The sequence below is a fragment of the Cavia porcellus genome, unplaced genomic scaffold (assembly GCF_034190915.1).
Source record: "Cavia porcellus strain 051 isolate PalLab524CR breed Dunkin Hartley unplaced genomic scaffold, mCavPor4.1 scaffold_9, whole genome shotgun sequence".
NCBI lineage: Eukaryota > Metazoa > Chordata > Mammalia > Rodentia > Caviidae > Cavia > Cavia porcellus.
The window spans coordinates 63,181,756-63,195,957 of record NW_026947492.1 but is presented as its reverse complement, the minus strand read 5'-3'; the positions used below and the strand labels follow the sequence as shown (position 1 = coordinate 63,195,957).

At 40.5% G+C, this 14,202-nt stretch overlaps 1 protein-coding gene across 10 annotated transcripts in view; it reads right to left on the bottom strand.

Annotated features, from left to right (window-relative positions):
- The window catches only part of Xndc1n (XRCC1 N-terminal domain containing 1, N-terminal like), a 22,627-nt gene extending 8,425 nt beyond the window's left edge, over positions 1-14,202 (bottom strand). For 2 of the 10 annotated variants that reach the window (XM_063256572.1, XM_063256575.1), the window contains exons 1-5: positions 13,682-13,865; positions 9,717-9,886; positions 5,328-5,469; positions 4,732-4,887; positions 2,836-3,014 (exon numbers count right to left, since the gene is read on the bottom strand). In XM_063256572.1, coding sequence (XP_063112642.1) covers positions 2,836-3,014; positions 4,732-4,887; positions 5,328-5,469; positions 9,717-9,761 — 522 coding nt within the window. In that variant the 5' untranslated portion in view covers positions 9,762-9,886; positions 13,682-13,865. Of the gene's footprint in view, positions 1-2,835; positions 3,015-4,731; positions 4,888-5,327; positions 5,470-9,716; positions 9,887-13,411; positions 13,659-13,681; positions 13,943-14,077 lie in introns of those variants that run through there. The other 8 variants (XM_063256574.1, XM_063256573.1, XM_063256577.1 and 5 more) reach the window with 8 other exon arrangements.

Sequence of the window (14,202 nt, the reverse complement as noted above, 5' to 3'; positions counted from 1 at the left end):
TGCCACTGAGCTAAATCCCCAGCCCCCATATAATTTTTTCTTTAATTTTTAGCTTTGACTGTCTTCCACTACAGACTTTTTAACTCCCTTGGTACCAGAGATAGGGCCTTTACCCTGAGCTGTATCCCCAACCCTTTTTTACTTTTTATTTGGAGAGAGGATCTCTCAAACTGAGAGATACTAAGTTGCCCAGACCTGGCTTGAACTTGTGATCCTCCTGCCTCAGTCTCCCAGAGTACTAGCAGCAGAGGTGTGTGTTATCATACCTGGCTATTATAGATACTTCTAAAGATAAACATCTTTTTTTTTTTTTTTTTTAAATCGGTACCAGGGATCAAACCCACGACTGCCTGCTTGCAAGGCAGGCGCTTATGCCGCTGAGCTGTAAACATCTTGGGGCTGGAGATTTAGCTCAGCGGCATAAGCGCCTGCCTTGCAAGCAGGCGGTCATGAGTTCGATCCCCGGTACCGATAAAAAAGGAAAAAAAAAAAAAAAAAAAAGGTAAACATCTTTTTTGTAAAATATGACTACACAAGCCTCATTCTGAAAGCTTGACAAATATTATTTTCATTTTCTTATTCACTGTGTAATATTTTCTAATTGTCATTATAATACCTTACTAGACCTAGCATTACTGTGTCACTGAGATCTAACCTCAGCCTAGAAGCATGAATTTTAGAGTGAACACTACCAGAAACCATAACGAGCTGGACAAGTAGAGATAGTTACCTAACTTCTCTACATGAGATTAGTCGTTAGAAACTGAGCTTCTAGATACAGGCTAGCGTCAAGTGGCCTGAGTTCAACTCTACTTCAAGATTTATTTAGCGTGGCCGGGGATATAGTTCAGCAGTGCAGTGCCCGTCTGGTAAATGCGTTAAATTCTGGGCGACCACAATGACAATGAAAGATTTATTTAGCCATGTGATCTGGGACACCTTATTAAAATTTTCTGTGCTTGTTTCCTTTCCAGAAAACCTGTAATCATAATACAGTAACTCTATTTCATGAGGTTAAAAGCCATTATGTTTTGCTTTCACTGTAATACACTAATGATACATGGGGGGAAAAAAGCTTGTAACATTTTAGATGATTTTAACTTATAAACTGATGCCATCATCAGTGGTTTCAGTATACCATCTGTCTCTTGCAGGAAAGGTTCAGGACTTCCATCTCTACAGTTTCATGGTGGTAAAACCTCTGAGTACAGGTTTTACCACTATTGCCATTCCACGTCTTACTGCCATTATGGCTTGGGGTTGCTGACACTCTTCCTCCTCAATCCCATTATGTCCCCAAAGGCATAGTAATTTATATGGCTAAACTGGGAAAGAGGAGCAAGCCCTTATTTGTCTTGTACCCTCACAGTTTCCCCATTTGGATGGTAAAATTTTACATGACTTTATGTGCAATACCCCGGAAAGGTCATTTATATAATGAACATTTGTACCAAAAGCTAACTTTGGAGCAGGCCATGTTCTAGATGCCTGGAATGCATTACAGAACAAGATAGGTCCTTAACCTCATCATTTCCTTTTCATTGAAAAGTCAGGATTGGGGCTGGGGATTTAGTTCAGCGGCATAAGCGCCTGCCTTGCAAGCAGGCAGTCGTGAGTTCGATCCCCGGTACCGATAAAAAGGAAAAAGACAACCCCCCCCCCCAAAAAAAAAGAAGAAGAAAAGTCAGGATCATAAAGATCTAGCTCCATTCGTGTTAGAACCTATCACCGTGATATTAGAATCTGGTAGAGAACACTCACCTCCCTCCATGGGTCCCTGTTCAGTTTTTAGCCTTCTCAACAATGGAGGTACAAATCATAGCCATAATTTACTTTGCCCCAGTGTTCTGGTCCCTCCTAGGCTGTACTACAAAAGCATCACATTCTCCCTGACCTACTGCTATTTCCTCTCCCCAATGCCATTTCTTCTTTTTCTCAGTAACTTCAATAGGAGTGACTCTTATGAGGTTTACTTCTGTAAATTATGACTCTTTTGCTTGTCAAATGTTTGACATTTATTGTGTGTGTAGGAAGTAGCATAGTATAATGACAGTAGACCTGATTTCCAGTCCCTACTTGGCTCTGAGTCACTGTGTAACTTTGAACACATACAAATTTCCCCATCTGGAATGTAAAGTGGAGTACTTAGGATCCCTAAGGATTTTTTTTTAACCTCTCCGATTCTGTGACTCTAGCTTTGTGTGACTGTGTTTGCATTCATGTTTGTTTATGAGAGAATTATGATGGAAGGAATTGACTTGGAAAGATAGAGATACCAGTCACAAGCAAGCAGCGGACAAGGAGTAGAAGAAAACACGAGCAGAAAACTAGTTGAGAAAAGGGTAAGGAAGCTGACATAACCACAAGGTCAGAAACTGACCAATCTTCTGTGAGGAGTACAGACCCAGAGAACAAATGAGACTTCCTGGCACACAGCTAAAGCTGTAAATGGCTTTTCAAGGCAAGTGAGTCAGGGAACAATGACCAAGAGATTACAAGGAGCCTTGGGGCTTTTAGGTGCTGAAAGGAAAATCTCAAGAAACCTACGGTTGCACGAGAACTCAGAAACAGAGTAGGAGTTGAGGTGAGATTCAAAAACAGTTCGTAGGGTTGAAGCACAAATGGTTCCGCAGCTTATGTACGCTATCTTCCAGGCCCACTCACTCGCATCTTCCCTGTGTGAGAAAGCAAAGAGGACTACCTCACTTCTGCCTGTAAGAAAGGCCACCACGCTTGCTAGTACTTGTATGTGTGCCCCTCAACAAGCACTAAATCCCTACACAGAAACCTGAAAAGTGCAGGCAAACACTAACCCTTGTCCCCCATAGTACATACCTGGCTGGGCCCAAAGCTTATAGCGGTTGAAGGACACATCTCAGGGTCACCTAATGCATCCAGAGAGGACCGCACCCGAAGAAAGGCCAGGCCGAAGGGCTGATGCCGTGTGAAGGGCTGAGAGCAGGTCAGACGAAGTCTATCCCATGATTCTCCAGAGGCTGGAGCCAGGAAATCATCTTGAGGGAAAAATAAAGAAAGTGAAGGAAAAAGGGAATGATTAACAGAGGGAGAAAGGAAGAGAAGCTCAACAATGAGGAAAGGAAAGTAACGAGAGAGGTGATACAGAGCAAACTCCAACCAAAGAATGGAGTCATTAGTAAACATTACCCTCAGGTTCAGGGATTGGTCATGCCAAGTAGGCCAGTCAGTGCCCTCACAGGCCCAGTGACTTTGCCTAGTGACACCACTCTTCCATCATGGTCCTGCATTGTTCCAAGCCTGGGGACATCCTACCTCTCCAAGGACCTCATCAATATCTCATTTTAACAAGAGGTACCTGCATTGCTGATGCCTGAGGAGACCACTTGCCCAGTGGATTAGCTGAGATACTGTCTCTTCCTGGACCACAAGACCTCAGTCTTCCTCATATGACCACATGGCCTACAGAGGTAGTGGCAGAAACCTATGGCACTGTGTTACTGTTTTTCTTTTAAGACAGAAGATGTTAAATATAGAGTTGGTTTTTGCTAAACTAAAACCTCAGTATTCAGGATTAATTGCAGTGTTGGTACTTTGAGATAAATTAGCAGGTTTTGGGTTGCAGTTTGGCACTTGGTCTCTAAAAGGTCCCCCATCACTACACTACATACTTGGTCACTCACTGCGGCAAACACCAGTATCACAATCTCTTCTCATCAACTTCTGACATTCTCGTCAGCACCTCATCCCCTCTACCTCACATACCCCTCCACCATTCTTCCCTCAAAAAATTACGAACTCCTCCCACTGAAACAGACAAATCTTTACTAGACTGTAAATCCCCAGAGACCAGGAACCAGCTCTTATGTTTCTGTGCCCAGTAAGATTAGAGATTGTTCCATCAAAGCATAAGTTATAGATAAATATAATTCATAGCTTATCAATATCCTGAACCATCACACATTCTTATCATGCAGAACTCACAGACTACTAACTACCCTATTCCCATAACAGATATAACGGAGCCCTTGTACTGTAGGCAGCTGAGTTAGGTACAAATATTACAGGCGGTCAGACAGAGCTAGCCCTTGAGGGAGCCCATGCAAAAGAGAACATGTTACAACTGTGCCTGGAGGTAGGTCTGTTGAAAGTTAGGCCTCAAAATAAAGAGGCAATGACCAGGCCTATGTACCTCCCTGAAAGATACAATAACTTGAGATTATACTATAATTGGTATCACCTGGTCCTGTAAAGTTCAGATAGACATCAGTCACTCAGGTGGATGACCAGAGCATCTGGACCTATCCCTTCCCAAAAATGCCTTTGTTCTTTTTAGGCACCCTTGTTATGTGACCTGCTTCCCTAATACATCAATATTACTTAAGCAGCTATCCTTATAATCATACAGGTTGATTATAGGTTGATCCAAGTTGAACTCACCTTGTGATTTGGTACTCACTTTGTGATCTTGCTGTATAAAGCATTCCTAGAGAAGTGACTTCTGTAGAACCCACTTATGGGATCCCTCCTGTCTCTCATGAGCTACCTATCTCCTAATAAATCTTTCCTACTTTTAACCTTCATAGTTTCTTGGAATTCATTCTTCAATTTCAGGGGACACAAGTTCAGCATATCTGACATCTAGCCGGGATGCCTTTCCACAATCCACACCCAATGTCAATTACAGTCCTGTCTAGTACTGTATCTTTTTTTTTTTTTTTTCTCAGAAACATCCCCTGCTTCTGCCCTCTTTACCATCTTTAAACATTCGGACTCCCGAACGGTTCTTTCCTTGCTTTGAATCAGTGAGGGACATTAGCATGGTCGCAGGGAGCAGGGTGACGAAAGGTCTATCCAGAGACCAGGATGATCGGCCCACATCAATTTGCAGGAAAGCACAGCCACAGTTACCTGGGGACAAAAGGTTGAAGAAAGAAAAGGATGATGGGATGGTTGAAGACAGGGAAGGAAGAGAGGGTAGGAAGAGGACATCCCTCCACTCTAGAATTAGATGGAAGCCAAGAAAGTCTCAAATTATGTGGAGTTGCCCAAGGAACTGGTAACTGAAATGGGAGGAGACTCAGCCCCCTGTGAATATGCAAAGATTCATCATGACCTCCTACCTTGAAACCTTCCCTAACTGAAGAGACTCCCTGTTCTTTCTATGCTCAGGCCGTTAAGACAGAGATAAATTCTCTGTTCTCAGGAGCTCAACATCTTTTTGTCCTAAGAAAGCTGAGACCAGCAGTTCTCAAAAGTTACCCACCGCAGAGAAGTCATTTTTCGGTAGAAGGGAACAGCAATCCTGTGTCCTCCATTAGCGGCTCCCAGGTTCCAGAGCACTCACTCACCTACGTCAATATAGCTAATGGGCACTGCCCTCTCCAGCTGCAGCTCCACTTTCAGTTGCCCACTCTTGTCCTGAGGACAGCTGAGCCAAGGTCCCCTCTGACTGTCTGGGGTCAGCAAGTTCTCCACAGGATATTTGGGATCCTAAGTCAGAGAGAAGGGAGAAAAAAGAAAAAAAAAAATCAGGAATCTTACAGAGTATGTGTGTGGGGGAGAGATATCCATGAATAAGGGATCTATAAAATCCCAAACTTTTTAAGGCATCCTAACATAATGGAAAGACACGGATGGGAATCCACAGGAACCCAGGAATCTGGTGCCAAGTGCTTATTACAGAAGGCATTTCCAATCCTGACCTCATTTACTGGAGTACTTCATTTAATCCTCACGATGACTCTTAGACGGTTACTATGGCTATTTCTTAGTTAACAGATCAGTGACTAAAGCTTAGGAAAGTTCTGAAACCTACCCCCGGCCAAACCAAATAACCAACCAAAGCACAATTGCTAGGTCTCTGAAATAAGACTTTTTTTTTGAGACAGGGTCTCACTATGCAATTTGGGCTGGCCCTGAGCTCACTTCGTAGCTCAGGTTGGTCTTGACTTCACAACAATCCTCCTGCCTCAGCCTCCTGAGTGCTGGAATTATAGGGGTGTGCCACCATGCCCGGCCTGAGATTTTAACACATACTATATTAATGTGTTTTCATTTATAAAATGTTTGAAAATGAATAGTGATTTTTTAAAATATAAAAATGTAACTTTATTGAACATAGAAATATATGGATTTTCAAATTAATTATTTTTTCTTTATGGTGATGAATAGCTATCTGATACTTTGTAGGACTTACTAACTGGTACTATATGAAGATGCTTGCCACTATTATTTTATTTCTATACTCAAACAAATACATTTAAATCTAGATAGAAACATTTGTTATTGGCTTACTAGTGCATGATAATTCTTGGTATTTGCACTGCTCAGGCTGATAACGGAGGATCATCTGTTTTATAACAAACTGGAAGCATAGACACAAATTTTATACAAAAGTTCAGTTTACTCTTACCCTTGTATTAGTAGGAGCTGACATCTGTAACTCACAGGCAAGCAAATACTTTTTTATTTTTCTACTTCCTAACTGAACAAAAATACACATAATGTATTGTTTTCATTAAGCAAGACTTGATTTTTTATTTCAATGAGAATGCTATATAAACCTTTCTTGAACAAAATGACCAGGGTACTAATGAAACCACCTTTGGAGGAAATGTTTAATATGCATATTGTATTTAAATAAATTCATCAAAAAAAATATTGAGAATTCATTGCCTTTACTTTGAAGCCTTTGTAGTTATCTGTCAAATTTATATGTGTGGCTTACCAGCATCCCCTTATTGGAAATACCGGTATTTGCATATCGTAATTCTCAGAATGATTTAAAAGTCTCAAAATGCTGTGTCTCTTTTGGCTTGCTTCTTTCAAGTCCATCCAGGCTTTACTAATGCTTCACTTCTTATTATCATCTCCATCCTATAAATTTTCTTTAGAACATTTATTAGTCCCTCCCTAGGCTCTTTCTCAGCATCATAGGATGGCTTTTCTTTTTCTTTGTACTCTTTCTCAACCTGAGGTAAGTAATCCCACTGCGTGTTTTCTACTTTCTATATAAGAACTGTATTGTTCTGATTTTTTTTAACTGCCTTCCACAGAGATGGGTTTTGAGACATTGTTCACAATCATAGAGTAACTCTTCCCATTTAGATTTTTTTTTGTCTTTTTGAGACAGGGTCTCACTATGCAGTTCAGGCTGGTCTTGATCTCACTTTGTAGCCCAGGCTAGTCTTGAACGCAAAACGATCCTCCTGCCTCAGCCTCCTGAGTGCTGGGATTACAGGCATGAGCCACCACACCTGGCTCCCATTTAGATTTAGATTAAATGACCTCTCTGTGAAATACACCTATACATTCTCAACAAGAACTTGGTCCACTCCAGTTAAGGTAATGTAGATTTTTACAAACTTATCTGACCAATCTTATCCATAATTACTGATTTTCACTGCATGTCTTATTGCAATGAAAACAACCAAAGCAGCTGGTTTTACACTGTCAGGAATTTCTGGTTTCTTTTGTGATTTTTGTTGCATTTTATTCTTTATTTGTTTCAATCCTGGATTTTTCAGCTGTCAGGACATCATGTACTTTCTTCCTACTGGCCTTTTCCATCAACATTTTTAACTCTTCTAGATCATTCTGCAACCCTTCCAAACTGAAGGCATGGTCAGACCAAAGGCCCAAGCTGCAGGCATGTACACAGGGACAGGAATGCTAGGCCCAGTGTGCTCATGGTGAGTATGGAGCTCACCAGCCAGTAGTGATATTAATACAGGAAAAATATGACTCCCAACTTGTTAGATGCCTAAAGTGCCAAGCTCTTGGTTTCACAACATCAAAGGATGAAGTGGTGAACCAAAGGAGGAAGATAGGAAAGTTTTATTGGAAATAAAAGAAACAAGAATAGCTTCTGGATTTCCTCTCACTGAGGCCCTCTGTCATGGCTAGTTTTTACAGCCCAGTCACAACATGGGTCAAACTACAATCAACCTATAGGATTATAAGTATAGCTGCTTAGCTAATATTGATCCAATAAGGAAAATGAGTCACATAGATGGAAAGAACAAAAGAATTGTTAGAAAGGGAGAGGAGAATGGGTCCAGGTATTCTGGTCATCTACCTGTGTGTCTGATGCCTCTCTGGGCCCACTGGACCAGCTGGTACTAATTATAGTATAATCTCAAATTGCTGTTTATCTCATAGGTCTGGCAATTACATCTCCCTCCTGAAGCCTGGTTCTCTTCAGATTTGCCTCTGGGCATAATTCTGATGTCTATTTATTTATATATCGCTGACTTAAGGGCCCAATCCTTCTCTTACTGTATGCTACTTTCTAGCTAACGTAGTTGTTTATAATAATATTGAGAGATGTTTTCAAACTATGTTTGTTTCAACAATAAAATCTTTCTTTTTATTTTTTTATTTTTTATTTTTTTGGTACTGGGGATAGAACTCAAAACCTCACACTTGCCAGGCAGGTACTTATACTGCTAAGCTAAATCCCTGGCCCACTCTTTCTAACTGAAAATTTTTTATTTCAACCATGAAAAGCACAGCTTTGGTTAAAGAACAGGGTAGGGAGGTAGCTGGAGAAATACTTGTCCTTATCTCTTTTTCAAATTCTGGAAGTTGGTTCTCACACAGTGTACAGTTTGAAAACCATGATGTTAGAAGATAGCTAATAGGGGCTGGAGGTTTAGCTCAGTGGCATAAGCACCTGCCTTGCAAGCAGGCAGTCGTGAGTTCGATCCCCGGTATCGATAAAAAGGAAAAAGACAAAAAAAAAAAAAAAAAAGAAGATAGCTAATATTCTCTAGCATTTTACAAGGCCAAGAGTTTATGAAGAAAACTGTGCAAGCCAGGCAAAATGGTGCATTCCTACAAGCCTAGCCCTCTGGGAGACTGGTATAGGTGGATGGCAAGTTTGAGCCCAGCATGAGCAATTTAGTGAGACCCTGTCTCAAAAAAAACAAAAACAAAAACAAACAAAAAAAGACTTCTGATGTAGCACAGGGCAATCCCATGCAGAGTAAGTATAATTCTTACTTTACTTCATTTATAAGAGAGGTTCATATAGTGGTTCCTAAAGTCCCTCTGAAGGTCTTTCTGAAATGTATGGTGATGGTTTTGACTTTCATAATGACTAAGAAGCAATATTGTCATTGGAACTCTGGGGCCGGGGTATTATTCTACATCGCACCTTCCAAATGATATTGCCCTCAAAAGTCCAATGGCATCCCTTGAAAAAGACCAAGGGAAGAGAAAAGAGGAGGGGACAACAGATGCAGCAAAGACAGTGGAGAAAAGAATCCCTACCTGATCAGCCCTGGGCCGAGGGCTTAGGACTCGTTAAAAGAGGAATGACCGAAACTTTTAGGGAGGATAAGGTCACTTTTAATGGTGGTTTTGACATCCTCACAGGTCACAGATGACCTTGCAGGTCCTGCTTTGCTCTCAAGGAGTGACTAGACCTTCCTTCCGGAACTCTTGTACAGATTCTGGGCCTAGGGACCTGCTAGCTCCCTTCAAACCATGGGTGGAATCCTGAGGGTGCTTCTATACCTTCAACTCCTGGGAATACTTCCTATGTGCTCTCAGCATTTTTCTGGGAAGAATTCAAAGGCAAGGAATGTTTTTCTCTTTAGATTTGGGAGCCTCAGAGGAGACACAATGGCCTTTTTATGAGACTGGGAGTTTTCCTGCAAGTGGAACCAAGGCTCTAACTTTTTTTCATTTCTTTTAGTCATCAAGAAAAAACTCATGCCTGTGGATTAACATACCTGAGAAGAAAATGATACCACGTGGCTGATCTTTACAGGAGCCATGACAGGTCTACCAGCTATCCCAAGTGCAGGGCAAAATGCTTTCTCCCAGGATTTCTTCTGTTACCACTTTGGCGCAGCCAATGTTTCACTCATCAGTTTACAGAACAAAAGTATTTACATTACTCCTGAAAAAGTACAAAAGAAAAATTCTTATCTGGACATGGTAGTTCACGCTCCTGCTCTTAGGAGGCTGAGGCAGGAAGATCACTTTGAGTTTGAGACCAGTCTGGTCTACATAGTGAGTTCAATTACACAGCGAGACTCACTCTCACTCTCTCTCTCTCAAAACCAAAACCCACAAACTACTTCTGACTATTCCTCTGATAATAGGAGTTATTTGTAGTTGTTGGCCTCTCTCTCTCTTTTTTTTTTTTTTGGTACTGGGAACCGAACTCAGGACCTTGCACTTGCCAGACAGGCACTCTCTTTCTTTCTTTGGTGTCTCTTTTTTTCTCCTTCCCTTTCCTTTTTCCTGTATTCCTTTCTATGTTAGTGGAGATCAGACCCATGGCCTCAAGGCCATGGTACATGTAGCCATGAGCTACATCCCTAGCTTCCAGACCATTACTGATGACCACCATGGGCCTGATGTACAAGTGTGATGGACAGGGAATAATCTAGTGTACCTAATGACTCCAAAGAATGTGAAGCAACTGGAATCCAATCTCAAAGCAAAAGGAACAGAGCAGCAAGTATAAAATATATTAATATGTTAATATTGGATTTGTATGTAGGTGATCTCTGAAGAGCATGAATTGCACCTTAAATTCCTCATCTTTAGATCCCTAGAGACCAGCACATAGAAAGGATGGGCAGCAAATATTTGATTAGGTATGCAATACTACTCTCTTTTGTTCTGTTTAATGAATCATTTTAAACTAACTTTTGATTAGGTTACTGCTCTATTATAAATCTTCAATGACTTATTGATGTAAAATCCCTAGGGGCTGGGGATTTAGCTCAGCAGCATAAGCGCTTGCCTTGCAAGCAAGGCAGTCGTGAGTTCGATCCCTGGTACCAATAAAAGCGAAAAAGAAAAAAAAAAATCCCTTGCTAACGGGTAATACTTAAATATTCATTGAGCTTGGCCCCTAGGACAGAGAGGTTTACTCTGGCTCACAGTTTTGGAGGATTTAATCTGTGGTAGCAGGCTCCAAGGCAGAAACACCATGAGGAGGAGCGTGGTAGAGCACAGATAATCAGCTTATGGCTTTGGGGATACAGAGGAGTGAACACTGCCAAAAAGGAAGGGACAATGGACTTGACAAAGCCCTCGAGGCCACACCTTCATGACCCACCCAAACCCCCCAGAAATGTGCTCCACCAATCTCTAGGGTGGAGCTCAAAATCAATCAAATTGATATCCCACCCTAACTGCTACAATGCGTTCGCAAATATTTCAAAATCTGGAAAACAACAAAACAAAACTGAAATACTCCTGGTCCCAAATATTTCAGATAAGGGATATTTCACCTGTATCTGTTTGTTGTTCGATGCGACAATTTTTGCCATCTCTCATCACCAACAAACAGATGTCTGATTTAGCCAGTCCCTAAATTACATTCTTGGCTTTGTGAGTCTCTATAAGTGTTAATTGTGGATATTTAATTTAGTTAATATGTTTAGGAATTGTCTAGTAGGTACTAGAATTGTAGTAAGTGCTGGATACACAGGGGTGAATATACACACAAACATTTCTATAAAATTCATCTTCTGTCAAATTACTTATAGTTCACCAGGGATTAAATTCTTTAGAACATCTTTGCCCTAACAAAAGCTGTTGCTCTTGATTTTTGGTGATTGTCCCATGTTCCTCCTTGTTATATACTGAGTATACTCAGTATACTGTTATATACTGAGGAGATTTTTGAGACTATGGATCCTTATCATGCTCATCTTTTCCTACACCTCAGACATGGTCTGAAACACAGTGAGCATTAATAAATATCCACTGACAGAGTTGTCTATAATCCAGTTCAGAATTTCAGTTTCTGGCAAACATGACAAATTCATCAACAAATAATATGTTACAAACTGCTAAGACAATTCTAAAAAGAAAGTTCCCAGAGTGAGGGTATCAAATTCTTTGAAAAAATTATTTTTATATAATTAAAACATACTGTCTATAAAAGCTAGTAAATAGATTCTAGAAAGACTCATCGATAGGAATTATTAAATTAATTATGTTAATTATAAAGTAGCACAGGATCATGATTCTGTCAAAAAAGATGAGTAGATGGTGTTCAGAAAGTAGTTGACAATATGAAGAAAAATGAAAGTAGACCCTACTTTGTAATTTGTAATATATTTAAAAGTATACCTGAATGGATTAAAACATGAATAACAATACTTGAAGGTAACATAAGCCAGGTTAAAATACAAATGGCTAAATGAAAAAAGGATACTTATTCAAAATTCATATTTTTAAAAACTACAAGTCAATAAGAAAAGGGCCAGCAAACCATAAAACACTGGGGAGAAGACATAAACACACGATTCACATAAGATGTGATCTGAATGAGCAAAAACTCATAAAAAATTCTCAGCCTGCCTGATAAAAAGGAAACTACAAATGCCATTTCTTATATCTAAGACTGTTAAAAGATTGGTAATGGCAACAGGGTGGGAAAATAGGTATCTTCTTAAACACTTTCGGCACATCACAAATCTAGCTACAATTCAAGACTATAATAATTAATCAGAGGGTTGATAGCTAACTTATTCAACAGAAATAGTTGTTTAATCTAAAGCTCCTGATGTACATAAAAGGACACAGACAGTACTTCTGTTATAAAAACAACCACCCCACAAAACTGTAATGTTCACTCATAAATATGACTAAAGAAAATCTTAAATATCATATAATAAACTACTGCAGAGTCAAGTGCAGTGACGCATGACAGCACTGGGAGGCTGAGGCAGGACTGTTGTGAGCTCCAGCCTAAACTAAAGACAGAGAGACCTCGTCTCCAAAAATTAACCAACCAAACACTGCTGTATAACCTTTAGGAATGAATCGATGTAAATATACATAAACATAACTAGGTCTCAGAAATATACTGAAAGAATTAAATTATGGAACAATATGTAGAAAATACAATTTATGTTCATTAAAAAACAAAATAAAAGGTTGAGGTGTAGATTAATGCTACAGCATTTGCCTAGCATGGGCAGGGTCCTGGGTTTGATCTTCATTATTATGAAACACACACGTCTATGAAAGAAACAACGCTATACTATCAATTATTATCTGTATTATATCTTTTAAAAAATGAGGCAAATAGATGATATAAACAGTCAATCTGCGATGACAGGATTACAGTATTTATAATGTTCTGTAAGAAGTTTCATATAATAATTTGTTGTTGTTTTAAGTAAACGCCAGGTCTGTAGATGGTATAAATAGTACTGCCACTTCCGGTTGGCCACTAAATAAAGTTAACTGGCATTCTAGGATTCTGTGAACCAACAGGTGACACTGGTCCTATTCACTAGGTAGGTCCAGCCCAGGGTAAGTGAAAAGCAGCTACAAGCTTGTCTGGTACTTAAGTCAGATGTACAAAGAAAAGGGTGCAGAAAATAAGTTACTGAGGTAGAAGAGGGGATGTGGCAAAAGAATAAGGCGAAGGATGCGGGGAAGAAAAGAGTACCGTGATGTGTGGAGAGGCTAGACAGTTTAAGAAAAAAGCAATCTGGAGGCTGTCCAGGTGCCACGCGGCTCCTCTGCTCTCTGTTGCTCAGAGGCTGAAGACCCTTACAGCTCTGTTCACCTCCCTGATGGCCACCGCTTCTCACTTTCGGCCACTCCTCTATCAACCAACAACCCTCTAAGCTTCTCACCCAGGACACTAAAGATCAAAGAATCATGGATGTCTCAAATCGGGACCACAAACATTCTCCCGCCAAATCCGCCCTCTGACCTCTGTCATCTGACCCTGGAGTGCCACTCTCCGCCTTCCGAAGTGCAGGAATTCTTTCTGGGATCTAAAGAAGGTACCGTTCTGAAAAATGAGTCCCATACAGGCAAGAAAGCAGGCGCTACAGCTAGAAAACTACATGTGGAATCTTTTTTTCTTGGGGAGGAATATATTTTCACTCACTACAACTCTTCGGTCAAGAGAGCTGAATTTAAACTTCCAGGTCACATTCAGTGCAGCGTGGGAAATGTAGTCGCTAATCCCCACGCTTACTCCTTGGAACCCACGTGAGGGAGTGTCGCAAAAGTTCTCATTTAGGGACTTTCCTGTTTGGCTTTCCAAACGGAGGAATTGGGGAAATATTTGCACAAAAGTAATTGAAGCCAAATTTTCCATTACCTAAGTACCTCCCCTGCTGCAGCTTGTAAGTACACAGAATCCTCCCTTCTTTAACACTGAAGCGAGTAGGAAGTAGACGGTCTCTTGGTCCTGACAGATCTCCGCCAATCTCGATGCTCCACCCC